The following is a 26,052-nucleotide window of genomic DNA, read 5'->3' as shown; positions in this document are numbered from 1 at the left end:
GCAGGGATGAGACTTGGAACTCATGCAGATCAAATCAGGAACAGATATTCTCAGAGACAAGGAGTTATTTAGCCAGATGACAAAGTAGGTCAAGGCTAAGGAATAAAAGAATGTCTTCACTGGACCCACACTCAGTCCTGCTGGGTTTTATTCCTGTTTATTTGCATGTGAGTATTTCATCCCCTGATACATTAATGGTGCTGCCAAAGAATTTTTCTAGTGTTGCTTCTAAGATTCCTTGAGGTTTCTCAAAGAAGATTTCCTAAGACAGCAAGAATGGTAATGGTTCCATTTTCTTCCTTGTCCAAACATCTTATGTGGGTATGTACAGTGTCTTTGACAACTAGCAAAGGAACTACTTCAGCCAACATCATTATCAGCAACCACAAACAATTTTCGAAGCATGGCACTATTCCACATCCTAACTTTACAGGCAGAAAAAGGAGTTGAACATATACACCAAAAGGCAAATAGGAATGAAAGGAAGACAATAGTAAGAGTCAACATGAGTGATTTATACAGTAAGTGGGACAGGGGAGTATAATGGGCAGGTTACTATGTGTTTCAATAAATAAAGGAAGTTTCAGTGAGACTGAAGGTCTGATATGAGTCTTGAAAGACAGGCAGGACTTGGTCAAGTAGAAAGGAATGAGGAGGGTGACCTAGAGAGGTGGTCCTGGGCAAAGACCTGGAGACGGAATTCACATTTTATACCTGAGAGACCAGGTTTTCAGAATAGAAGTTTTAAGTTTAAGAGCAATGGAAGATTAATTTTAGAGAGGTACATTGAGACCAGACTCTTAGAGGGCTTAAAATCTTGAGCTAAAGAACTTGAACTTCAAGCTGTAGATAATGAGAAATTACTGAAAGTTACTGAGTAAGAAACTGACAGCTGCAGAGAAACATTAGTATAGCAACCATGTGAAGAATGGTGTGTCAGTCTCTCTCTTTGACAAGTGAGTGGCCAGAGACTATGTGTGGGACCTGAGAAGCTGGGCATAAAGGAATTGAAAAATGATCTACAAGCAAAGGGTGGGTGGGTGGGTTCAGTAAACAGAGAATCCAGGCAAGCGTTAATTCATAGGAGGCAGCCAGAGACATGGTTATTGGATTTGTGACCAATGGTCTAACAAATGTGGGGACTTGGTCCAAGGTGGTTATGGCCCTGGGAATAGAAAGGACATGCTGTAGTTTGGTGACTCTGGAAAAGAATGAAGGGGGTAGGCCCTAGCAGTTTATGGGGGGTGAAGGAAAAAGAATCAATTGGTGATTCTTTCAAGGCCTCATGCCTTACGGGAGGAAAAGTGAGTGGTGTGACTATAAGACACAGGGGAATCCAGAGAAAGATAGGCTTTGGGGTTAAAAAGGAGTACTTAAGTGGATGAGTTTGTGGTGAAGCGTTTTCCAATTGAATGAGATATATGACCAAAGCTCAGAAAAGAAGACAAAATAGAAAATATGGCCTTGGGAGCCACCCAAAGAGAGCCATATGAGAAAACACTGCATCCACAGAAAGAATATAGGGAGCCAAGGGCACAGAAGCTCATGTAATATGAAAGAGGTTTAAAAAAATGATAAAGGTGAAATGTGGATCACTACATCAAAAACTAATGATGTATTGCATTGTGATTAACATAATAAAATTTAAAAAATGATAAAGGTTAATTTGTTTTCCAAACACCGTACTGTAGTGCACTTAGGTGTTGAGGTGTGACATCTCAAGGACTGATACCTAGGGTTGCGTGGGGACACCACATAAAGGAAAGGTGACAATGGGGCACCACCGAGTGGAAGTGACCCTGGCCATTGCAGCTCCTCACCGCACTCCGTTTATCACGCGGGTTCCAAGTGGGTGTTTTCCTCAAAGGACTGGGAAGCAACTTGATGGCTGACCTTTTCTGATTACTTCAAAAAAGATGACTTTCCATTTTCTACGTTCACATTTGAAAAATCATTTGAGGAGGTATTTATTTCGTTTCCATGATATTTACTTCTTACTGTGCAGAGATATTAGTTTGGCAGCTAAAGTATTTTTCCTGAACAGAAGCAAATGTCAAGTCTGGCTCAGTCAACAGGCACAGCCAAAGGGTTTGCCTTGAATTTCATAACACGAGTAAATCTTGCAAATTTCCAGGATGAGAGAGAAGTCAAAATAGTCATGGTTACAACTGAGCTTGGCTTTATCAGGGGAGGCTCGGCAGAACCTGTACAACAGAACCTATCAAGTGCCCACATTACAAAGGAAGTTGAAAGTTCAGAATTATAAGGACAGAAAGTACAGAAGTGTGTTTTCTCCAATATTACATAAAAAGACAATAATGATATAAAATTTTATAGAAATGGCCTTTTATTGACTTAATATTCATGAGCAGCCCTCTGTAGAAGTTGCAATAGAAAGCTATAAAATTTTACAATTCTTTAAGTCACTTAGTACCAAAGTATAAGCACACACCCTTGCCAACTGGCTATATTCATTTTTCTGAAGTGGAATAAAAAAAGAATATAGTTTTATGAAAATCCTGCTGCTTCTGTGAAACAGAAAATATCCTATAATTTGCTTACTAAAGTTTCTTGAGAACATAGAACAAAGACTGTCAGATAGCAGGCAGCTTCTCAAGAAATGTTTGAGGACTGGATAAACAAGTAGCATACGAGGTAAGTACTTCTCCCTCTTTTGTGGCAAAATTGTAATTGGGTCTGTTAATCCAATTTAACCATTATCCTTCGATACACACACATTATAAGCTGCTGTTCTATATTTCATTTTCTGTAGAAAGTGTGATTAGGTGTTATTAAAAAGGCAGAGATTGTCCGTTTGCTCAAGAACATAGCCCACATTATTCTCAAGAAAATACTAGACATTTTTACTTGGAAAACCGTAAAAATTAATTCAAACCAGAGATCTAAACATAATATATAAGAACATTTGACAAAACTTGAAGAATAAGTATAAAGAAGGTTACTTCACCAAAGGCTAATGAGGTTATTACTGTTCTGTTAGGCAAGTGGAAATGATTTTAAAATGGGAAAAGTCCTCTAAAACTGACTGGCTAGATTTTCTCAAACACCTACCACCATCCTGAAGAATATGTTTTTCTAGTGTCTTCATAGAGCTGGTTTAATTTCTATTCTTGACAGAGTGATCTATTTCACCACAGCAGTTTGGGATGGTACCTGGTGGATTCAGAAGTAATACCCATCCTCTCTTGCAGCCGACAATAAAGAGAAAGTTGAGAAAAAGAAGAGGTCATCACCTTCTACCAATATCTCCCAAAGGTGGAAGGCATCCCTACGTTCCTCCTTCGAGGAAGTAGCAGCCAAATCCCTCACAGCTTCCAAATATTTTAAATTTTTTATTTGCTTCCAAATATTTTAAAAACTCCACCAAGAGTTTAATATACGACATGGAGGAAATATAATTGTGAGGCTTCAATAAAATCAGAAGGCACTAAACATTCCTGTATGTTATTGGGTTTAATAGGTTTGAGTTAAGGGCCACAAAATACCATTATTTGCTCATTGATGTCTATTCATCATTGAGAATCTTTGCTTCCCTCCTAGCTCCACACCCCTTATGCTTACTCAGCACATCTCCCTAAAGACTGACAATCTCCTGGTGATATTTGTACTTATGTTTCCTTCATAAAACAACAAAAATACTTAAAATATAATCCCTCTCTCAAACTTCTCCATTACAACCCCAAATTTCACTTTCCAGCTTAAGATTTTTTCCTATTCTGTGATCTTTTAATTTATTCTTTTTATCCTATTATTTCATTCCCTACTTATATCATCTTAATTCACTTAATTTATTATAATAGTCTAAGAAAGCAAAGCATTTTGGGTGCTGTCATAAGAATTTGCCTGGTTAAAAAAAAATGAGTCAAACTTATTTTCTCATTTTATTTGTAATTTTCTAGAAGCTTTTTTTCCTGAATGCCATAACATCTCCCTTATTTCTCTACATTGCCAAGTTGGAGTAACAGAAACCAGATTTACTCTCCACCTGAAACAACCAAAAAAAGGGGGGGGAGCAGTTTGAATGAAACAACAGTTTGTAAGCTACTAGAGGTCAGGAAAAAAGAACTGTGATATACGAGAGAGGGGAATCACAAGATGAGTCCAGTAAGTGCCCCAGCTTACTGCATTGAGAGAATTCTCAGGCCATGTTGCAGGGAAGAAATCCAAGTGAAATCTAGCAGACTCCCTAAGTTGAGGAGACAGAGTGGAGAGTCTAGGGAGACCAAAGCAGCTAGAATTGACAGGACAAAATAATAGAAAGTAAAACTGCACAAAGAGAAAACTCCAAAGATCCTCTAAGGGTTGCCCTTGAGGATTCCGCTTAGTACTGATCCAGGGCAAGTATGTGAGGAAACTATCTGAGTCCAAGGAAAAAACTACCTGAAAAAATTAAAGGTAACAGTTCTGGGCACTTGCACAGGAACAGGATTAGTGCCTGTTCCCTCCTACTAGGCTAGAAAACCTCAAGATTTATGGGTCATTGTGTAGAATGCACATAAGGGTCTTGCCTCAATAGCAGGAATTATTTAACCCTAGACTGAGCACTAATCCAGTCCCAACTAACAAATCTTAAAAGAAAGACTTGAAAGGATCAAACCATTTCCAAGTGAATTAACTGTATCTCAGAACCAAATCTCCAGAAGATTTATAGAAATTCAAATACATCCAATATCTAAAAAACTAATACTCACAATGTCTGACATCAACCAAAAATTAGCAGACCTGGAAAGAAGCAGGGGGAAAAAATGACTATAATGAAAAGATATTAAGTCAATCAACTGAAACTGACCCAGAACTAATACAGATGATGGACTAGCAAGCAAGGCTATCAAAACCGTTATTAAAACTGTATTTCAAGTGTTCAAAAATTAAATAGAAACATGTACGATTTTTTTAAAATACCCAAATTGAACTTCTAGAGATGAAAATTACAACATAAGAAATTAAAAATTCTCTGAGTAGGCTTTATGGAACATAAGAAATTGCAAAACAAAAGACTAGTGAACACACACACACACACACACACACACACACACACACACACAATGGAAACTATCCAAAATAAAACACAGATAGAAAAGAAAGATAAGTATGGAGGAAGTTAACTGTAGGAAAATTTCAAGTTACCTAATATACATGTGATTTGAGTTCCCAGAGGAGCAGAAGGAACAGAAAAAAAGTAATTGAATATCTGACCATTATTTAATGGTCAGGTTTTTCAAAAAATTTGTTGAAAACTGTAAACCCAATGATCCAAAGAATCTCAGTGAACCCAAGCATATGAAACATGGAGAAAACTATACCAAGGTACATCATAATCAAATTACTCAAAATTAGTGAAAAAGAGAACATTGCAAAAGCAGCCAGAAAGAAAAAAACTGCTATATACAGAAGAATAAAAATAGGGGTGACAGCAAATTTCTAGTCAAAAACAATGCAAGACAGAAGACAATGAGACACCATTTCTGAAGTACTGAAAGAAAATCAACCTAGACTTCTATACTCAGTGAAAATATATTTCAACAAAAAAACATTATTTCAAAAACAAAAATACGTATTTCAAAAAAAAAAAAAGCTATAAAATGCCTAATGGAAGAAATTCACTACAAGAAATGTTAAAGAATATCCACCAAGCAGAAGTAAAACTATGCAAGATGGAAGTATGGATCTACACAAAGGAATGAGAAACATCAGGAAAAGTATTTACTACATGGGTAAATATGTAAGATATTTTTTCTTATTATTTAAACCTCAGTGATAATTGGGTACTTAAAAATAAAAACAATGCATTTGAAAGTAGATTATGGTAAGTTAAAGATATACATTATAAACACTAAAGCAACCACTAAAATAATAAAGCAAACAGATATAGCTAACAAGCCAAGGAGTTAAAATGGAATCATAAAAAAACTTAATAATACAAAGGAAGCACCAAAAAAATAATAAAAGGAAAGAAAATTATATAGGACAAATCGAGAACAAATATCAATATTATAAAGATTTAAACCCAACCATATCAATAATTACATTAAATGTAAATAGTGCAACTATCCCAATTAAAAGGCAGAGATTTTTAGAATAGATGAAAACACCCAATTATATGTTGCCTACAAGAAATGTACTTTAAATATAAAGAAATAAATAAAAGTAAGAGTTAAAAAGTTAAAAGGTGAAAAAAAAGTTGAAGGGTACAAAAAGATACACCATGCTAATGCTAGTCAAAAGAAAGTCAAAGTGGCTATATTAATGTCACACAAAGGAAATTTCAGAGCAAAACTTTATTACCAGGGACAAAGTTGTTCATTTCTTAATGATGAAGAGATTAATTTATCCCACACACTTTATTTTTATTTATTTTTTTATTTATTTGAGAGAGAGAATGAGAGAGAGAGAGAGAGAGAGCACATGAGAGGGGGGAGGGTCAGAGGGAGAAGCAGACTCCCTGCCGAGCAGGGAGCCCGATGCGGGACTCGATCCTGGGACTCCAGGATCATGACCTGAGCCAAAGGCAGTCACTTAACCAACTGAGCCACCCAGGCTTCCGAGATTAATTTATCAAGAGAGACATAAGAATCCTAAACATTTATGCACCTAATACAAAACTTCAAAATACATGAAGCAAAAACTGACAGAATTGCAAGAAATAGAAAAGCCCAAAACTGTAGTTGGAAATTTCACCCCTCTAGTAATAATCGACAGAGCCAACAGACAGAACATTAGCAAAAGATATGTTAAGACTGGAACAACATAATCAACCAACTTGACTGACATTCACAGAACATTTACCCAATAACAGCACAATATACACCTTTTTCAAGGGCACATAGGACATTTACTAAGACAGATCATACTATAAACATAAAGTAAGTCTGAACAAATTAAAAGGACACCAATAATACAAAAGTTCGCAGGGCACCTGGATGGCTCAGTAGTCAAGTGGCCAGCTCTTGATTTTGGCTCAGGTCATGATCTCCGGGTCGTAAGCTTGAGCCCCACGTCAGGCTCCATGCTCAGCGCAGCCTGCTTCTCTCCTTCTCCCTCTCTCTCTGCCCCTCTCCCCGCTCCTCTCTCAAATAAGTAAATAAATAACTCTTTAAAAAAATATGTTCTCTAATCATGGTAGAATTGAATTAATCAGTAACAGAAAGATCTCTAGAAAATCCCCAAACATGTGGAAACTAAATAACACACTTCCAAATAACTCACCAGTTGAAGACAAAATAAAAAGGGAAACTGGAAAGTATTATGAACTAAATGAAAATAACAAAAATAGATCAAAATTTGCAAGATGCCACTGAGTAGTACTTATGGGTAATTCTATAGCACTACCCACCTATATTAGAAATGAAGAAAGATGTCAAGTCAATGACCTCTGCTTCCACTTTAAGAAACTAAAGAAGGAAAATAATATTAAACTCAAAGTAAGCAGAAGAAATAATATCAGAGTAGAAATCAGTGAAATAGAAAATAGAAAAATGGAGAAAATCAATGAACCCAAATGCTGGTCCTATAAGAAGATCAATAAAATTGATAAACCTCTAGCCATACCAGAAGAAAAAGACTAAGACAAACTTTACCAATATCAAGAATGAGAAAGGTGACTATATCTATAGATTCTGCAGATATTTAAAAGATAATAAAGGAATGCATACACAGTTTTAGGCCAATAAATTTGTCAATGGAGATAAAATGGACATATTACTTCAAAGACACAAACTGCCAAAGCTCACTCAGAAAAATACAGATCACCTCAACAGCTCCATTAGTATTAAAGTTATTGAATTTGTATTTTCAAATATTCTCCCACAATAAAATCCCAAACTCAAATGGTTTCATAAGTGATTGTATTCTACCACCTCTTTTAAGGAATACCTGAATATTGAAATTATGTCACCAAAAGCATGACCCATAAAAGAACAAATTTGTAAACTGGAATTTGTCAAAATGAAACAGGTTTGTTTTCTTAAAGACGCAGTTAAAAGACTGAAAAAGACAAGTCACAAATGGGGAGAAAATATTTACAAACTATATATCGGATAAAGGATTGTATCCCAAATATGTAGAGAAGTGATGTATTTTATGTTGGTTAACTGAATGTAAATCAAGAAAAAATAAATTTAAAAAATATGTAAAGAACTCCCAAAACTCCATAAGGAGAAAACAAACAACCCAATTCATAAACAATAAGGGCAAAAGATTTAAGCAGACATTTCATCAGAGAAGATATTTAGGTGGCAAATAAGCACATAAAGAGATTTGCAACAACATTATGTCACTAGGGAAATGCAAATTAAAACCACAATGAGATACCACTACACTCCTTTAATAGTGGCTAAAAAAATAATTAAAAAAAAAATCCAAATCAAATGTCATCAAGAATGGGGAAGGACTGAAGATCTCATGCACTGCTGTTGAGAATGTATAATGCTAAAACCACTCTGAAAATACCTTGACCCTCTCTTCAGTGCACATCCACTATACGATTCAGCCATTCAATTTGGCAATATCTACCCCAAAGAAATAAGTATACGTCTGTAATATGATTTGTACATGAATGTTCATCAGTTTTATTTGTAATGGGCAGAAAACCTGGAAACAACCCAAATATACATCAAAAAGTGACTGGATGAACAAACCGGCATGTCCATCTGATAAACTACTCAGCAGTAACAAGGTAACAAGTAACAAGTATCAGAACTACTGATACACACCTCACAGGAACGAATCTCAAATTAGTTATTCTGGTGAAAGCAGTCAGTCAGAAGAGTACCCACCACATGGTTTCATTTATTCTACATTCCAGGAAATGTAAATGAATGTATAGTGACAAAAAGCAGATCCGCTGTTCTGGGGATGGGGAGAAGCAGTAGAAGGATCCCAAGGGCGTGTGAGGAAACGTACGGGGATGATGAATATGTTTATTATCTTGGCCGTGATGATGGTTTCATAAATTTGTGCACATGTTAAAACATCAATTTGAATACTTTAAATGTGTGCAGTTTTTTGTCAATTATACTTCAATAAAGTTGTTTTATAAAATGTCAACTATATTTCAATTAAAAAAAAAATCAGGTGACAGAGCAAGCTATGGGCTATGATCAACCCCATGCCAAGAATCAATAAGAGGAAATACCATTATCTCTAGAAAAATCATGCTGTCTGAGGTATAGTTCATCAAACTGTGTATGAGGGGAAGAGAGCCCTGCATGTAAGGACTATCAGAAAAGGGAAATTTCCATTAATCAGTATTTAAAATTGTAACCTGGCTAAAATAATCTCCTCCCTCAAATATTCTCTGCATGCTCCTTACAAGCTCTCTACAATCAACTACTCTGTGAACAGAACCTCTCATCTCATCTCTCATCTTTCTCTGACTCACTGGGCCTGCTCCGAAGTAAAATGTGGCAGGCAAGGTGGGAGCCACAGATATGCCACCTCCCCAGAACAAGTCACAAGTTTTAATCTGCATAGTCAACTGAATTTTAGCTTGGAAAACACATATAAATGGGAAATTTCCCAACTGTTCTACATCAGCAAGTGTAATTTAGCAAGGCCACAATCTGTCTAAAAATCTGTTAAGTGCATAGGCTAGAGTCTCTGCCAGTTCCATCCTCCATTTTTTTTTAAACACAATGAAATATTGAAGGACTACACTCTGAAAGTCCCCTGAATTGTAACATACTATATGTTCATGTTTCTCTGCTTGATTTAAGCTGTATTTCTTGGTTATTCAAATACTAAAATTTGAAATATGACATACAATGAACTACAAAACTAAATAGTCAAGAATTTAGTGATGTTGGAAGAGTGTTCTTAGTTACCTGAAGCGTTAGAGTACTTCCTTAGTTTAGCAGTGTTGTGAGTCTGCTGAGAACTCTTGCATACACAAAGGGCCAAGGGTAGATGACACTTAACCTAACACCCAGACCGCCCTCCAATCTCTGTGTCCACCTACAGTAGGCACTGACATTGATAGAAATCCACAGATACATGCCCAGGAATCTCAGGAATTCAAAATAAATGATAACTAAATAAACAAATAAATTCCCACTTTGAGATGTGTTGGCTTATATTTAGGAAGAAAAAAATAATAATTTTGTAAAATACTGTAATAAAATGTGCCATTCACATATGGAGGTACCTGGTGGCATACTGGCAAATGTCTCTTAATGGGTGTGAAGGCAAGGGAGCAAGCCTCTGGTTTGTCGCATTTGCCAGTTTTTATGGTGTAAATACTTCCACCAGAGCTGATTTCAAGTGGATTTCACTGAATGCAAAGTTGGGAAGAGATGCACACAGAGCACACAGACCGGCTCTCCTGAGCTTGGGCATGAGCTGATACAAACAGCCCACTGCAAAGATCTCATGCACCACTACGGCTAAGTACAATCTTACAAGAGGAATAAAACTCTTGTTTCTAGGCCTGTGTGTTTTATTCTTTGGGGGCGAATTTTCCATTCTGAAGCAATCTTTTAATCTGTAATGGTACATTTCCATCAGGAAACAAAAAGATCTTTACAATGTAGGAGACACCATCCATCATCGAAATATTTGAGATTTCTTAATACTGAGAAGTGCAACAAATTTGCTTTTTCTTTAAACAGGAATCTTTACATGTTCAAACTTAGTTCAAATCAAATGCTTATTGCTGAGTCCCCAAAAAAGTGAAAAGGAAAGGAAACAAACAAGACAGAACATTTTAATACCAATTTTAGACAAAAATTAACCTAAGCAACTTGTTAATAGAGGTGAAGGATGGTTAGGATCTAGTCAAGCGTACCTCCCACCACAGAATGCGAGTTCCGCACCTTGAAGCACAGGTGTGGGTGGGTGTATGTTTGTATTTTGGTTTTAGGGGAGTGTCGTTTTACAATAATAGGAATTTAGAAGGAGAAATCAAAAGCCACTTTTTGTGGTGCTTTCCACAAAGAGAGACTTTCTTCAAGGCTTCCCTTTATAAGGAAAACTAACAGAAGGAAATAAAGTTATCAAACTGGAAGTTCAACGAAAGGGGGGAAAGCGTGAGCAACAACAGCTCCAGCATTTCAACACAAGTGTAGCAAAGAAATAAAAGGAGTAACAAAAGAGCAGACATATACCCAAGTTCTGAGTCTGACTGCAGCTGGAGCACTGAGGGGTCTGTGTCCCACTGCAGGGTCCTAATCGTGCAGCACAAAGGAAAAAGAACACAGAGAATTAACAAAAGGGGAGGAAAACAAACCAAACCAAACCATGTCATTCATCAAGGCAATGGCATATACAATACATACACAGAACATCTCCCCACTTCCTCCGCTCCTCCATCCCCAGGTGCAAGGAAGACCCCATGAATATCAAGTGACAAAAGAAAGTGAGGAATCATCCTTCCCTTTGAACATCTGTTTCATAATGGAAGCTACGGTTGTTTTCATGGAAGGAAGCCTAGAGCTAAATACTCAAACTCTACACACCTCCTTGCCCCCTCCTTTTTTGTTTCGTTCTGTTTTCTACTCAAGCCTGATTGATTTGAGCATGTAAACTGGTTCATGTTTCTCTGAAAACCCAGAGCCCATCCACCCCAGAGCACCAAACATCTCTCATGGGGTGAAGAGAACCAAAGGCAAGGCTGCAAATGGGTGAGAGCAAGACCATCTGGTGGGGGAGGTGGGGCCAGGTGGAGCCTGCCTTCAGGGTCTGCTGAACTTCTGGCTTCCACAAGTCAGTTACTGCAAGAACAATGCCTGGATTTTGAGGCTCATGAGTATTTTGTTTTTTATTTATATATTACACTGAGATGATCACCGATAATATCATTTGTCTCTAAGACGCCAGGGATATCTTACATCTTTTAAATATTTCACAAGAGACAGCACAAAGTATCAACAGTTACCAAGGCATTCAGTTTTCCTTGTTATTTCTCCTTCAAAATAAAAGGGGATAAAGAAGCTCTTCTATAAACAGAGTGCATACAAGAACCTTTCTTAAGCCCCATCCCTTTTGCTTCAACTAAGTGTGGCCCACAGGCCAGGATCAACAGCATCTCTTGGAGTGTGTTGGGACTGTAGGCTGCAGTCTCATCCCCAGACTAACTCCACACGATGGTTTACTAAGGTCCCAGGCCATTTGCAGGCACCTCCAAGTTTGAGAAGGCCTCCTCAGTTTCCTTGTCTGTATAGACTTACCGTGGCTTATGAGACAATTTAATTTTAGGCTGACCTGGCCTGTGGCTGTTTTCCAAACTTACGTTTAACCACTGTTCTCCTCCCTCACTGTGTTCTGTTTGATGTTCTGCCCCCTAAGAGCTGTGTGTCTTCACTCAAATGTCATCTGCTCAGAGAGGGTTTTCTTACCTCACTACGTTGTAGCACTTCCTTCCTCCCCTTCCCTTACACCACTTTCCTTTCTTCATAATACCTATGTTTTTTTTTTTATTATAAATCCATTTATGTACTACTATCTGCTGTTTGGTCCAGATTTGAGACCCCATAATGGTGGGGGGGGGGGAGCTAGCTCACAGAGATACATCTAGAAAAGTACCTGCCATCCACGTTTGTATAATACAGTAGTCGTTAAATGCGTGAATGGATGGATGATCTTTCTCTGGTTGTCTACAAGGATAACATGCAATTATACCCATAAAACTCCAAGTAATTATTTGATAAACAGTAGCTTTTCTTCTTACTACTGCATTCACCATATGTACTATCAATATTTCTCTGAGTCAAACCCTACCCGTGTGATCCCATACAAGCTCCTCTTCCAAAGGCGGCAGAATGCAGAGTCATGGCCCTTACCACTCTGGTTGTGCTCTTGCCCTCTTACGAACGTTCCGAAACATGACAACTAAAGTCCAATGAGAACACTAATCTGCCGCCGTTCCTTAGACCAGTGCTTCTCAAATTCCAGTGCACATACACATACTTGGGAATACCGTTGAAATGCAGATTCTGGTTTAGTAGGTCTGTGACATTTCTCACAGGCTCCCGGGGATACAGATGTTGCCAGCCTGCAGACCGCACTTTGAGGAGCAACATCTTGACTTAGATCAGTGGTTTTCAAACTCTGACAAGGATCAGAATGATGTGGAGGGCTTACTAAAATACAGAATGCTGGTCTCCAACCCCAGAAATTCTGATTCAGTAGGTCGAGGGTGGGCCCTGAGAATTTGTACTCTGACACTGACAAGTTTCCAGCTAAGGCTTCTAGCTGACCCTGGAGCCACGTTTACAGAATGACTGGGCCAGACCAGTGCTTTCATTAGTCAGCAGGCAGACAGCATCACTGATCCTCAAATATGTCAGCCTCTAAACCTGTGATTAACTTGAGCCTGGCTTAAGGCCCAGGCTCCTTTCAGACCAGTTACATCAGAAGGTGCAGAGTGAGACCCAAGCATCTGTATTTCGGAAAACTCTCCAGGTGATTCTAATGTGCAGCCAAGGGTGAGAACCCCTGCTCCAGACTCTTTCTCTGCTCAAGGAAAGCAGGCCTTCCAGGTTCTGGATGCTGATTCCTTCACCTTGTTGGTGAATGTAATGGTTGTAAACGGTGGAAGTAACAGAATCCATTACAGCGATTCACAGCCACTGTTTACATGTCTCTGGGGATCAAACCTTTTATCTTTAAGGGCATCTCTTTGGCTACAGACAGAACAGCAGCCTCTGGCTCTGGCTGGCTGTGAGAAGCATTCCCCTGTAAAGGTTGGGATCAGCTACTTTGCCCTCAATTTGCCTGGAGGTTTCTGACGGGATGACCTTTTTTGACCTTTTCCATTTCTCCCAGGCAGGTGAAGAATGCAGCAGCTCCCAGGTGGTCTGGCTTTGTCCTGTTACTTATTGGACAGCTCATCTGAACTCACTGTATCCTTAAGAAGTAAAAATGATGATTCCATCAGAATCACTCACTTAAGGAGTCGACAGCTCAGCAGTCTAGAGTTTGCATGTACTCGGGCAGAACAACAAAGGTGGTCTCTGTAACTAACCCACCACAGTCCTGCCCCCACCCAGTCACACACACATTATTCAGTAAAAGAAATCATAGTCATCGTCAATAATGAGCAGTGAGGCAAGGAGCCAAGCCAAGTATGCAATCAAGTGTGCTAGTTTTATTTTCTTCTCATTTTTCCCATTGTTATCTGTGGGGTGGTTAGGCTTGCACAGAATGCACTTTTTCTTTGAAAAAGAACTTAAAGCCAATACTTTAAATGGGCAAAGGTTGTTTTTCTCTCCAAGGGTCGCCTAGAAATGTGTATTAAATGTTTGCTGAATTCCTTCTGTGCAAGCTTGCAGAGAAACTTCTCCGTAGGGGGCAGGACCTTGGAGAGGGACCACACCTGTTCCTGGAAGTGAGAGGGGTGTGTTTTGGGTGTGGCTCCACTGTGTGTCCTGAGGAAGGTCTCTGACCTCAGCAAAGTGAAGATGCCAGCCTAGGGACCCTTTAAAGCTTTTTTTCTGCCTGATATTTGAAAACATCAGATGATGATTAAGCTGCCTTTCAGTTCTCTTTTCTCCAACTGGTATACTTTTATAACCGATCGACATACACCTTACTTCCTGACCATCTTAATATCAAGCTAGTGTATCACTGAAAATAAAATGATGGTTTCCCCTACAGCTTCCTGGGCAGTTTGAAATCTTGCCAGGTGGCTTATTTTTTTAAATGAAAAAGTAGTGAAATTGTAAGTGAAAAAACATATGTGAACATAATATACTCCCAAAAAATATTTTCATATAAAAATCACCCTGTTTACCATAGTAATTAATTCTCGTTTTGAGTCATTTTTGGAATGGATCAATCAGTGCATGCAGAGAGAGAATATTCTTGACAAGAGCATTCATTTACTTATTCAATAAATATCTATTAAAGGCCTGATAGGTAAAATACTGTGATAGAGGATGAAAAGAATTCTCAAGGAACTTACAACTCTTATCGAGAGATAAAACATGTATAAATAGTTTAGTAGAACCAGGCAGAAAGTAAAACATGCCATATGAGCGGCACCAAAGGTGTGCTGTGGGGCATGGGACTTGCGCTTAAGGATCTTGCATTTTAGTGAAGTAATGAGATGTATGAATATTTATACCTAATGATATACTGATAACCTATACAAAAAAAAAAAAAGGTAATAGTTGTCATTACTCGCACAGGGCCTGGCACGGTTTAAAGTTTCAATAAATGTTAGCCGAAAAAATAAATAAATGCCATGAGAAAGATTAATAATAATGATAGCTATAGTTTCAATGAGTGTTTAACTCTGTGCCAGCCAGCCACGCCTTGTACTGTACTTTCATTATGCCCTCAAGCAAGAGCAGGGAAACCCCCTTCCTCTGAAAAGATCAGAGATTCCATGCAACCTGGCTTTGGAGGGACGGGGAGAGGATTTGGGACATAACAAACTCATTTTCATCAGTGCCTGGTTTGTTGGACTTCAGCCACTGACTTGGTTTACTGGATCTAATGAGAGTCTATTATATTTTAGATGTCAATTTACCAGCTTATCATGAGAATAACAACTTCCAGGAAGAGCAATTATACATGCCCAGTAGAGTCTTCTCTCCTTGAAGGTCAGCTTCCCGGGAAGCCAGATGACCAGCAGGGTCTTTGGGATTGGAGAAAGTGCAGCTCAATGTTTTACTCCTACAACTTCTCCCTGCCTTATCCCCCAGCATGTCTGCCTCTTTCCACAAGACCAGACATAGCCCCGCACTGTCAGAATCTTCCTTTTCCCCCATTACTGGGATGCCCAACAAAACCCTTTCTGATTGATGTCATCTTTCTTTAACTATGTCAGCTAGATTTTGTCTGCTGTTCCTACATGGAAAATCATCCTGGTGTTACTTGTTTGCTTATTTTTAAGAGCTGCATTTGTCTGTACTCAACAGTTTTGAGTTATTTCTTAGAAGTTAACTCTCTGACAATCTAGGGGAGGATTTCTGATCTTGCATAGGGAAACTGCTGTTCGAACAGATCTTGAATAACCCAATAATTCTCTATCTATTCTGGATTAAGGAGCACTGTCATGGTTGTATGGTCCCACAGTTGGGCTGACAGTTCTGGAGGTTTCCCAACCTTGTTTCAAAATACTAGATACAGAAGCTTCCCACACCATGGAAAACAATCATTCACTCGTATGACCCTACATATGCCAGACAATCTAGCCTCTGGCATCTCATCTAGAAAGGCCTACCATGTAACATTTAGTTTATAATTTGGGAGACAATGTGTTTTTCATTATTTTTTTTTAAAAAATAGACAAAATATCAAAATTCTTCAAATTAGCAGTGACCTAGTCAGAGACTAACTGAACTTTAAGTTTCTACCAATTCATCATTAACTTCTTATAAAATTCTCCCTCCCTTGGTCCAGTTTTATTTGCTCAGTTTCACTTTATTAGATAGAAGTAAACATTCAAAACCAAACCAAAAACAACAATCCCTGGCCATGTGTTCAGAGTATAACTTAGGAGTGAAAGGCATGAAGTCTGTGTTGCATATACCTTGCTCCCTGATGAGTGTTTAACTTCTCCCTCTTCAGCTGTTACCAACAGTAAGTTGCTAGTTTCCATTCTTCTTTCCATCTTCATTAAACCTCTGAGTAGAAAGCCCTGAAATTCTTTCCTAAAGAGTGTCTTTGCCTTGACTTTTCTTTGGTTATAAGAAAGTGATGTCTGATAAATATTTGGAAGGCAGTAGTTAAGAACTCTGTCATTTGTCACGCTAACACTCCACTCACATACACTGCTGGTGGCATTTAAAATCAGTATAGTTATTTTGGAAAGCAATATGTCAGTGTGCAGCAAGAACCATTAACACAGAATTGTTCCTGGACTGGTTTTACTTCCAGAAATTCAACCTATGGAAAAAAAACATCACAAGCAATGATAATAACAAAAGTGAAGGTGATTATGGTGGTGGTGGTAGTGATGGTGGTGATGGTGATGATGATGATGATGATGATGATGATGATGAGAGCCTCTAGGTCATTAAATCCCATGGCCATAAACCAAGCATTTCCCAATGAGGGTCACTCCTTCCCTCACCTCTGTACTCTAACCCTAGGTGACTCCACAGATGTCTATTTTTTGCAAAAAACAACCACAAAGTCCTCATCACCACTGAGCTCCAAGTCTGCTTTTTCATATGCCTTTTGGACATACCCATCGGCACACCAGAGCCATTTTACCCTTCTCATCTCATATGTCTTTTGCTTCCTTTTCCACCCCACAACACTAGTTTAGACCTTCAGGCCTTTACATCAGACCAATAGTTCCCCATTAGTCCTTAGACCTTGAAAGCATTCTAAAATTAGCGTCCCAGACCTCACCTAGGCCTGTGGTTTAGGTACCTGTGTTTGTAACAAGTTCCCCAGTGAATTCAGTAACCAGCCACCAGGTATGGGAGCCAGGGATTGCAATTATCACAAAGGCCATCCTAGTCTCAGACTCAGCTCTTTCTCTACAGCCTCCTTCACATGCATGCATTCTACCTCCCATACCCCCCAAGCCTTTTCCTTTGTGTACAACTTTCCCATCATCTGGAATGCTCTTTCTTCCAACTCCACTTGCCCAAAGCATATGCATTCTTTAAGGCCCAGCTCAAATGTCACGCTCTTGAGATATATTTGTCCTCAATAACCTCATTCAGAAATAACTCGTCTCTCTCTGGGACAGGAATAGAGAAACACTTGGGCCTCTTATTCTGTAGTTCTCTACGCTAATCTACAGTCCAAAACCTGGACTGAACACCAAATCTGAGGATGACCTATAGGAAGTAATGAGCACCGTTACAAAGCCCAAAGACCTCAGCATCAAGCCAAACACACTGCTGGGCCCACTCTGACTTTTTGCCCTGAGTCCAGTAACTGGATTTCTGCCTTGGTTCCGTGACAAAATCCCTGCCTTATACCTAAGTCCTATAACCACTGCTGGGAATTCTCCTTCAGCAAAGTCCACCTTCGGGCAACTTGACCAGCAACCTTGAGCTATCCTCCTTTTAGCTCTGTCCTCAACCTCTACTCATCCTGCACCCCTCCCACTCAATGTTTTATAAGCTGTGCACGTGCGTGCGCGTGCACACACACACACACACGTCAATAAATATTTACCAAGTACCTAATATGTGTCAAGGCTCTACGTAGGGTAGTAATGAACCAGAACCACTTGTCCCAAATGAATATACTACAAATTAATTACACATGATTTGGGAATAATGGTTTATGACATTATTGCTCATCTCTATGAGTACAAATATTTGAGAGCTGTAATTACATAGCAACATTTCCTTAGATGGTTTCAAATTAAATCTGTCAATTTACTGGAAGCAGGCCCTTTAGAAGTGAGAAGAATTCCTTATCTTTAGATTCCTTGCAGGTCTAACATTTACTGTGTCTTTCACACAATAAATCCTCAACTATTTAGTGAGTGGATAAATGAAGAAACAAAGGAATATTCTTTAGTTGCCGTTTCTGCTGATGGGCATGAAGGCTGAGGGCAAGCTGATTCCCAAAGAAACAGTTTTTACTTTCATTTTACTAAAAAATGAGAGAATCAATCGGGGAATGCCTGGCCTAAAACCCTTCATCTCTCTCAACCTGAGATTTGTGCTGAGAATAAAGTCCAGCCATCTTCTCTATGAAATGAGCTCAGCAACTTTATTTCATCCTTAAAGCAACCACACTGACACTCAGCTCCTCACATTCTTTCCTCTCTCTCTAAGGTGGAGAGACAGCTCGAGGGCAGAATACCAAACTTCCAGAATCCCAGGGTCTCTGAACACTGGTTCCATGTGTCTTCTCCGTCAACCAAGTCACTAGTGACTAATCAGATAAAGAAAACAGTTTGGGCCCGTGTGAGCAGAATGCCAAACAGAAAGTCTCCAGTCGGTGTTACCTCCAAACACTTATGTTCCTAAGTGCCATTTCCAAAGGTAATCCACTGACTAATAAGGACATTTAAAAATCTGTCCTATCACTCAATCTGTCACTGTCATTTACATGATGTCAATTAATTAAGGATGGCATTTAAATAACAAGCTAATATTTTACTTCCCAACCTCAATTACTTCCTTATTTAGGATGGACAATGATGATGATAAAGATCTTCTGATGTCAGAAATAAAACTAGAATAGTGCCATACTTATATTGGGGTCTTTAAAAAAATTTTTCTTAATTTACTGTGTGGGAATCTTCCCTCTGTTGAGTAACATCTGAGCCCTAATATGGAGCTCCACGACCAAGCCACACTAAGCCGTGCACGAACGCTATCTGAACTGGAGCCAAAGAGAAACCTAAGACTTCCCATCATAGAGGACATGTTATCCCCAAATCTTTCCCAGAGGATCTACTGTCAAGCAAGCAGTTTCTCTACAAGAAGGCTCAGCAACCCCTTGTTTATTGGGTCACTGTAGCCATATGCAGATACTTTTACAGTTAACCCTCCTGAAGACAGATGAATAAGATATCAAAAATGTTCAATCAGTTAATGAGCTACAACAAAAAGAAAATCCTATAGTGTGCCTTTTAATCTAATTTCCAAGGAGACTATTAACCAGCCTTGTAATCTGTGATATTGGTCTCCCTGAAGGGCAATTAACCGGTGGCAATCTATCAATTTCTCTTTACATAATGATAATTTTTTAAAAATTTGTATATACAAAATTTCATAGGCTTATTAAATGACCTCCAAGGTTTTACATTATGTTATTGTACTTTTTCACCTTTCCCAAAACCTTAATATCTTCCCTTTAGCCTCTGATTCATCAGAGCTCCTTAGAAGATGGTGATGTTTTCACCAAAAATGGATCAAAAATCCTTCGGGGCTTATGTGGTGCAAGAGAACCCTATGAAATCCAATTGTGGATAAAAATGAAAGTCCTGAGGGTTTTATGTTGGGCATTAAGCTGGTGTTGTCTCTTAGCACATTTTCCTCTCTTGAAATCACGGAGAAAAGAAAGCGATAACCAGGTGCTGCCCACAGAGCTTGACTACAAACAAATTATTCTAATTTCCTTAAGTGTTAATGAGAAGGTAGATCAGGGAAAGACAGAGTTTATCAAATATCTAAATTTTACCAAAGTATCCTGTCAACATGAAATTTAATATTTACTATATAGAAGCCTAATGTTTAAATTGAACAGCACAGGGTCTGTGGATATCTGCTCCTCGGTCCTGAATTCTAATGTGGAGTGCACAGGAGGCGGAAAGCCTGAATGACCTTGGTTCCTTTGTTTTCCCATTAAGTGCTTCACAAGACATTGCTGCTGCTGCTACACTGAGGACCCCTTGGGAGGGGCCTTACCTCCCTAGAGAAAATCTGTAGATATAAGAGTTTTGGTTAATAGATACTGATCGCTGGGAGGATCAGGGATCTATTTTAAATACCATAGGATTATGTGGGGAGCAATTGGGGAAAGCTGAAAATAGTGTAGACATTAAGATTAAAATGTATTGAAATGGAAAAAGGACACTTGATTAGAAAAGCAAGTTCAACAGCTTGTATAATGACATCATTTATCATATATACAATGACATATACATTGTGTGAAGGAATACACACTAAGGTGTTAAGAGTGTTAACCACTGGTGGCAGGAATATGATTTTTCTCTAGTTTTTGCTTGTCCATATGTTCTAATTGTATAAAATGCACTGATGTTGTTTCCATAATAATAAGAGATTAAAAATAAAATGTGAGGGGGATTTGAATGTCCTAATTAGAAAGTAGAACTTAGTAAGGTGTTAAGACCAGATGGTCAAAAAAGAAGATAGAAATTACTTCTGTTACTACCCTCATCCCCCATGCTACTTCTCACCATGGACAAACATCAGTAACCTCCCCTTCTGACTATTTGTTAAAGATGTTACGGGATGGGTGCTCCTATTGTAACAGTAGATTGTACAATATGTTATCAAATTAACACATGCTTTATTTTTTAAATCGTTTTGAATATTTTCTTCATTGAATCAGGTTTGGGACAGGGTGTTACCTCCACACTGGTGGCCTGGTGAATTTTATGAGGTCAACACACTTTCCCTGATTTGTGCAGGCTAGTACGGCCTCCAATTTAGCTTTATCACCGAGAAGCCTAAGGAATCTTGGCTAAACACGAGAAGGGCCCTAGTGCAAAGCCCTCGGTGAGTCATTCATGGGAATGAGAAGAATAAATGTGGGCGAATGATTATTATCACCTAGATAATCGTTTCTGGTGCAATATATGAAGGTTAGGCATTAAGAGTTGGGCAACCCAGAAAGTGGTCTCCAGGGACACGGACTACAATCTGTCCTTGGCCTTGTCATGTTCAACATTTTCACATAATTACTTGGATGAAGAGAGAGCATTATCAAACTTGAAAATGACACCAACATATTTTATGAGAGAATCTAAAAAAAGATCTCTTTCCATTGGAAAAATGTGACTAATAAATTGTGAAAAAAAAACCAACAATAAGAGCTAAAACTCACATATACTTAATATACCCCAGATTCTTTTCTAAGTGTTTACAGATCTTAATTTATTTAATCCTAATAATAATCTTTTGGGGTAAGTCATGTATATCACTTATATCAATTGTGTCAGAGATCATGTAGGGTAGTGGTATAGATTGTGAAAATTTCTACCAGTCTGTCTAGGTTAAAACCTAGCACTGTAGCTATATTCTGTGTGAACTTCAAAAATCACTCGTTTTCTCTGTGCCACAGTGTCCTCATCTGTAAAAACTAGGATAATAACTGATTCATTCAACCAACATTTATCAAAAACTCACTATATGAATACAATCTCAAATATCACTTACTCCCTGACCTCAAGAAACTTGCCATTTCCTAAGGAAGAGAGGTATGTATTCAACTAAACATAAGTCATTCTTCTTTAAGAGGCTATACAGTATTGAACGTTTCACTCTTGTGTATAAGAGATGTAGGCTGTTGGTCTCAGATTAATATTTCTAATCATTTTGAGAAAAAATATTTTTATTCTTGATATTTTTAAAAGTTTTAAAATATGGAAATGGGTATTTAAATTTCTCAAGTATCATTTAACTATATACTACAATGATCACTTTTCCTTTTTGGACCTTTTTTATATGCTGAATTACAGTAACACCTTTTCCTATACTAAAATATCCTTGAATTTTTTAATCAATCCTAAACAATCATAGCATAGTACCTTCTTAATATTGTGTTGGATTTCAGTTGCATATAGTATATTCAGGATTTTTAAACCTATGTTTATAAGTAAAACTAGGCTTTCAAATGTTTTATTAATAAAATTGATTTTTTATATCTAATTAACTGAGCAATGATTAATTGCTTCTACCAAAATTAAGAGAAAGAGACAAATGCCACAAATGTAAGTTGTAAATGAGAAGCAGGCGATGGCAACAGAAGCAGAAATTGCAAAACAAATTGTGACTCTTTAAGTTAAAATTAAATCACACTAGCATAATTGAAAAATGATTATATAGTTCTACTTTCTATTCACTTTAAAACATTAACTCAACTGCTCTTAAAAATCAATAAAAGGAATTTTTGTTGTACTTGATTTTGTTAAAGCCCTGTTTTAACCTTTTTAGTATAACAGGGTATATTAAGTGTGCCAATTTGCAAATTAACCACTCACGGGGGTTGCATAAGAAATGTTTGTCAATTCTGGCTCTGTAAAGAAAATTTCACTTTTGGTTTGAGATCCTAGCACATGGATGACAGAATGTATGTGCACCTTTTCGTAGGACCAGATGTGTTCATTTGATTTCTGAGTTATCTTCTGAAAGATTTTCCACTTTTCAAAGAGCCCAAATTCCTACATCGGCAAATTTGTGACTACAGAACTGTACTCTCAGGATTTACCAAGCTCTTTTCCCAGTCTCATGTTTTATGAAGTGTTAAAGTTAATAGTAATTGTTTTCAAAGATGTTTCTTCTACAGAAAAAGATATTTCAAGTGGAATTTTAAAAGCTGAAGTATAATGTTCTTCTGAAATTTAACTCTCATATCTATTTATGGAAGCAAAAACATAAATTTACATGGCATTTTCCTTAGTCCAAAATAAGGGCAAGATTTACTTAGCTATTCCTAATGTCTTCTTCTGAGGCAACTTTGTGCTCAGTTTTTCTGAGAATCATTAATTCTCCAGTACCATTTTTCTTGCATTCCTATGAAACCTGTGCTCAACAAGGGATTTGGTCATTGGCTTCCTGTTGCCCTTGCCAGAATGTTCCTATCAAGAATTGAAGTTCTTTGGAATTTGTGATTCACCTCTTCCAAAGTGATTCATTAAGTTAAAAAAAAATCATATAAGAGGGTGAAGAAATGAAGAGTGATGTTCTGGAGAAGAAATATTTGCTGCTGTCCCCAGAGAGCTAAGAGCATAGGTCAGCTTTCTCTAGAAAGTTTTCAAAAGGTCTCATCAACTGTGAAGTCAGTAATAGAATTTAATGCTGCCAACTACACCCCCTGAAGCGAAGCATTCATGACACAACACCATCGTTGTGTAGAAACAGGCAAATATATTACCTTAATGATAGGTCAGTGGACCCCCTATGGAATGTAATTATATTGTGTCAGCTCTTGTACAAATGTTAGATCTTACATAACCGTGTTGTTACTTTTTTTCCTCCCCTCAAAGACCTTTTGATGTGTTCAAAGCAAAAGATGAGAGAAGATGTGTGCTGCCCCCAAATCAAAAGGCGATTTGCTAAAATAAACCAGCCTGGTACCCACAAAAACCTCCACTTCCATTCTTCCCACATTGAAAGCAGCGTCCACTGGTTTCCAAATGCCCTATTAAAAGAAAACTCAATTCTGAAACATGCCAAAATGAGTGAGACAATTCCAGTCTTACTTACATGTTGGTTTCAGAAGGAAAAAAAGAAACACACACACACACACACACCACTAACACCCTACAGCTCAGGCTAATACTATTCTGATTTCCATCTTTTTCTCCACCAAAATTTCCTAGGCCTATATGGACACAATGTACTTTCAAAAGATAATGCTTATGATGATAATGTGTTAAATGGAAAAATAAAAATGCAAAATTTTATACCTCTCATCCAGTAACATACATAGTAGCAAGAAATGTACACAGGTGCACAAGGATTGAAAGGTATATAGACAAGGCAAAGGCTCATTTGTTAGAACAGTAGTGTATAGTGGATGATTGTTTCTTCTTTCATTTGAAGTTTTAGTAAAGTATTTTATGATTTATTTTTTAATTAAGAGTCAAAGACAGAGGTCACAAATTGCCAGCCCACCGGCAAAATCTGGCCCACAGCTACTTTAACAAAGCCATTCACATTTAACATTTAGGAGATTGTTGCATAAATACTTGAATTTTTAGCTTCTCAAGAAAAACTGAAAGATCTGGAAAAATTGGGTGCATATTCCCACATGAGCTCAACCAGCCTGAGCTGTGAGGAGACCATCTGGCCTTTTTAAAAGGGCGCTTCCTAACCAGTTGCCACAGGATCTCACACCCCACTCACTTATATCACCTGCCTATGTACACCAGCATGTGGGAATCCTACCGAAGGCAACTGGATTAAGGAAGTTACCATGACTCTATGCATATTAATGAGACTTCTCTTTTCCCTCTTCACATCTTTACCTTTTGGATACCCCTTCAGTGGTCAAATTAGAAAATGTCTATATATTCACTTTCAGAAGTTTCATAATGCTTTGAGTATATATAGTGTAATAAAAATTTGGCAGTTGACTCAAAACAGAACAGTCAACCCTGATGATAATAAAAATTAGTAATGATAATAAAAACACTTTGGGGACCGAGTTCTCAAATTAGTCAACTCTATTAAGCCAATAAAAACATGCTTAAAAAATTAAATTTAGGGTTAGAACATCTCAGTGCTCTCTTCACAAAAATTCCCATGGAAACAAAAACTAAAGTAGAATAATGAGAAGCTGGATATATATTCCATTTGCCTTTGGTCCTTCTTTTGTTTTTTTTTTTAAGCCAAAGCTAATGGATGTGTTTCTGTTTGTCAAACAAGACACATGGTGCTCAATTAGCCCACTCAAGGAAGCATAGAAGTTTATCATTTCTAGTTCAAAATAATTTCTATGCCACTAAAATAGCAAGCCACCATCAACTTAAACATAAACTGGCTGAGTATACCCTGCAGATGCGCGGACACTTAACAGCGCACCACAGAGTGGCGTTGGTTTCTTAGGTCTCTGTTTTCTAATATTATTGACATCCACTGTGGCCTTTGTAAAGGGACATTTCTTACCTTGTTAGTGGTCCCAGGTCTCCTGAGTCTTGGCTTCCGGCTTCACTAGGAGTGCTCACTGATTTCGAGGAGGGAGACATAGGGGTTGGGACTAAATAATGAAAATAACAGGTATCCCATGTTAAAAAATGCAGCGACTGCACTGGGGAAGAGCAGTGTCAGACAGATCAAAACAAATGGGCCCAAATTAAAGTGGTTGTATGGCCAGGAGAGATTAAGATGGGATAAAGGAAAAAAAAAAAAGGAAAGAAAAGGAAGAAAGTCAAGTGAATTTTCCATATTTTAGAAATTAAAATTTGAAATGAATTTAGACAAAATTATCTTAGGGATTCTAAGGCCATGTCCATCTTAACAAAGTGAAATGGAGAATCAAAACAGCTATCCAGATATTTCAAGTCAAATATCTCTCTAGGGTGAACTATCTGGATAATTCCAATTCTCCACTTTATTTTGTTAGCATAGATGTGACCTATTAAAAAAATAAAATGGGTGTCTATAAAACTTTGAAAGATTATGAAATAAGTAATTCTGAGTAATTTTAAATGGCCAAGGAGAGTCAGTCAAGGCTGTTGTATGTCTGCTTTGGAGGGTAATCCATTCTCCACAGAATACAAACTGCACTGTCTCTGAGAGACTAAGTGACAAATACAGAAAGGCTAAACAGTGAACCTAGTAATTTAAAAATCTCTTTTGAAACAAAGGAAAATGCCAGGCTGCTTTATTTTTACATTTAATTAATAGTTTCGTCCCATTGTATTGTTTACTGGGTTTGGAACTTGTTTTCCTTTGCCTCCGGCAGCCCTGGAAGGCACAG

General features: G+C 37.9%; 1 protein-coding gene across 4 annotated transcripts in view; it reads right to left on the bottom strand.

Annotated features, from left to right (window-relative positions):
• DYNC1I1 (dynein cytoplasmic 1 intermediate chain 1) overlaps positions 1–26,052 on the bottom strand; it is a 306,473-nt gene that overhangs the window by 238,705 nt on the left and 41,716 nt on the right. Inside the window, exons 4-5 of one of the 4 annotated variants that reach the window (XM_025872919.2) lie at positions 25,239–25,380; positions 11,121–11,180 (exon numbers count right to left, since the gene is read on the bottom strand). In XM_025872919.2, coding sequence (XP_025728704.1) covers positions 11,121–11,180; positions 25,239–25,380 — 202 coding nt within the window. The remainder of the gene's footprint in view (positions 1–11,120; positions 11,181–25,238; positions 25,381–26,052) is intronic. The other 3 variants (XM_073898846.1, XM_073898848.1, XM_025872923.2) reach the window with 3 other exon arrangements.

Source organism: Callorhinus ursinus, unplaced genomic scaffold, assembly GCF_003265705.2.
Source record: "Callorhinus ursinus isolate GAN/ISIS: 27379988/994484 unplaced genomic scaffold, GSC_fseal_2.0 scaffold12, whole genome shotgun sequence".
NCBI classification, from domain to species: domain Eukaryota; kingdom Metazoa; phylum Chordata; class Mammalia; order Carnivora; family Otariidae; genus Callorhinus; species Callorhinus ursinus.
Note: the sequence above shows the minus strand (reverse complement) of the source record. Positions and strands in the feature narration are given on the sequence as shown.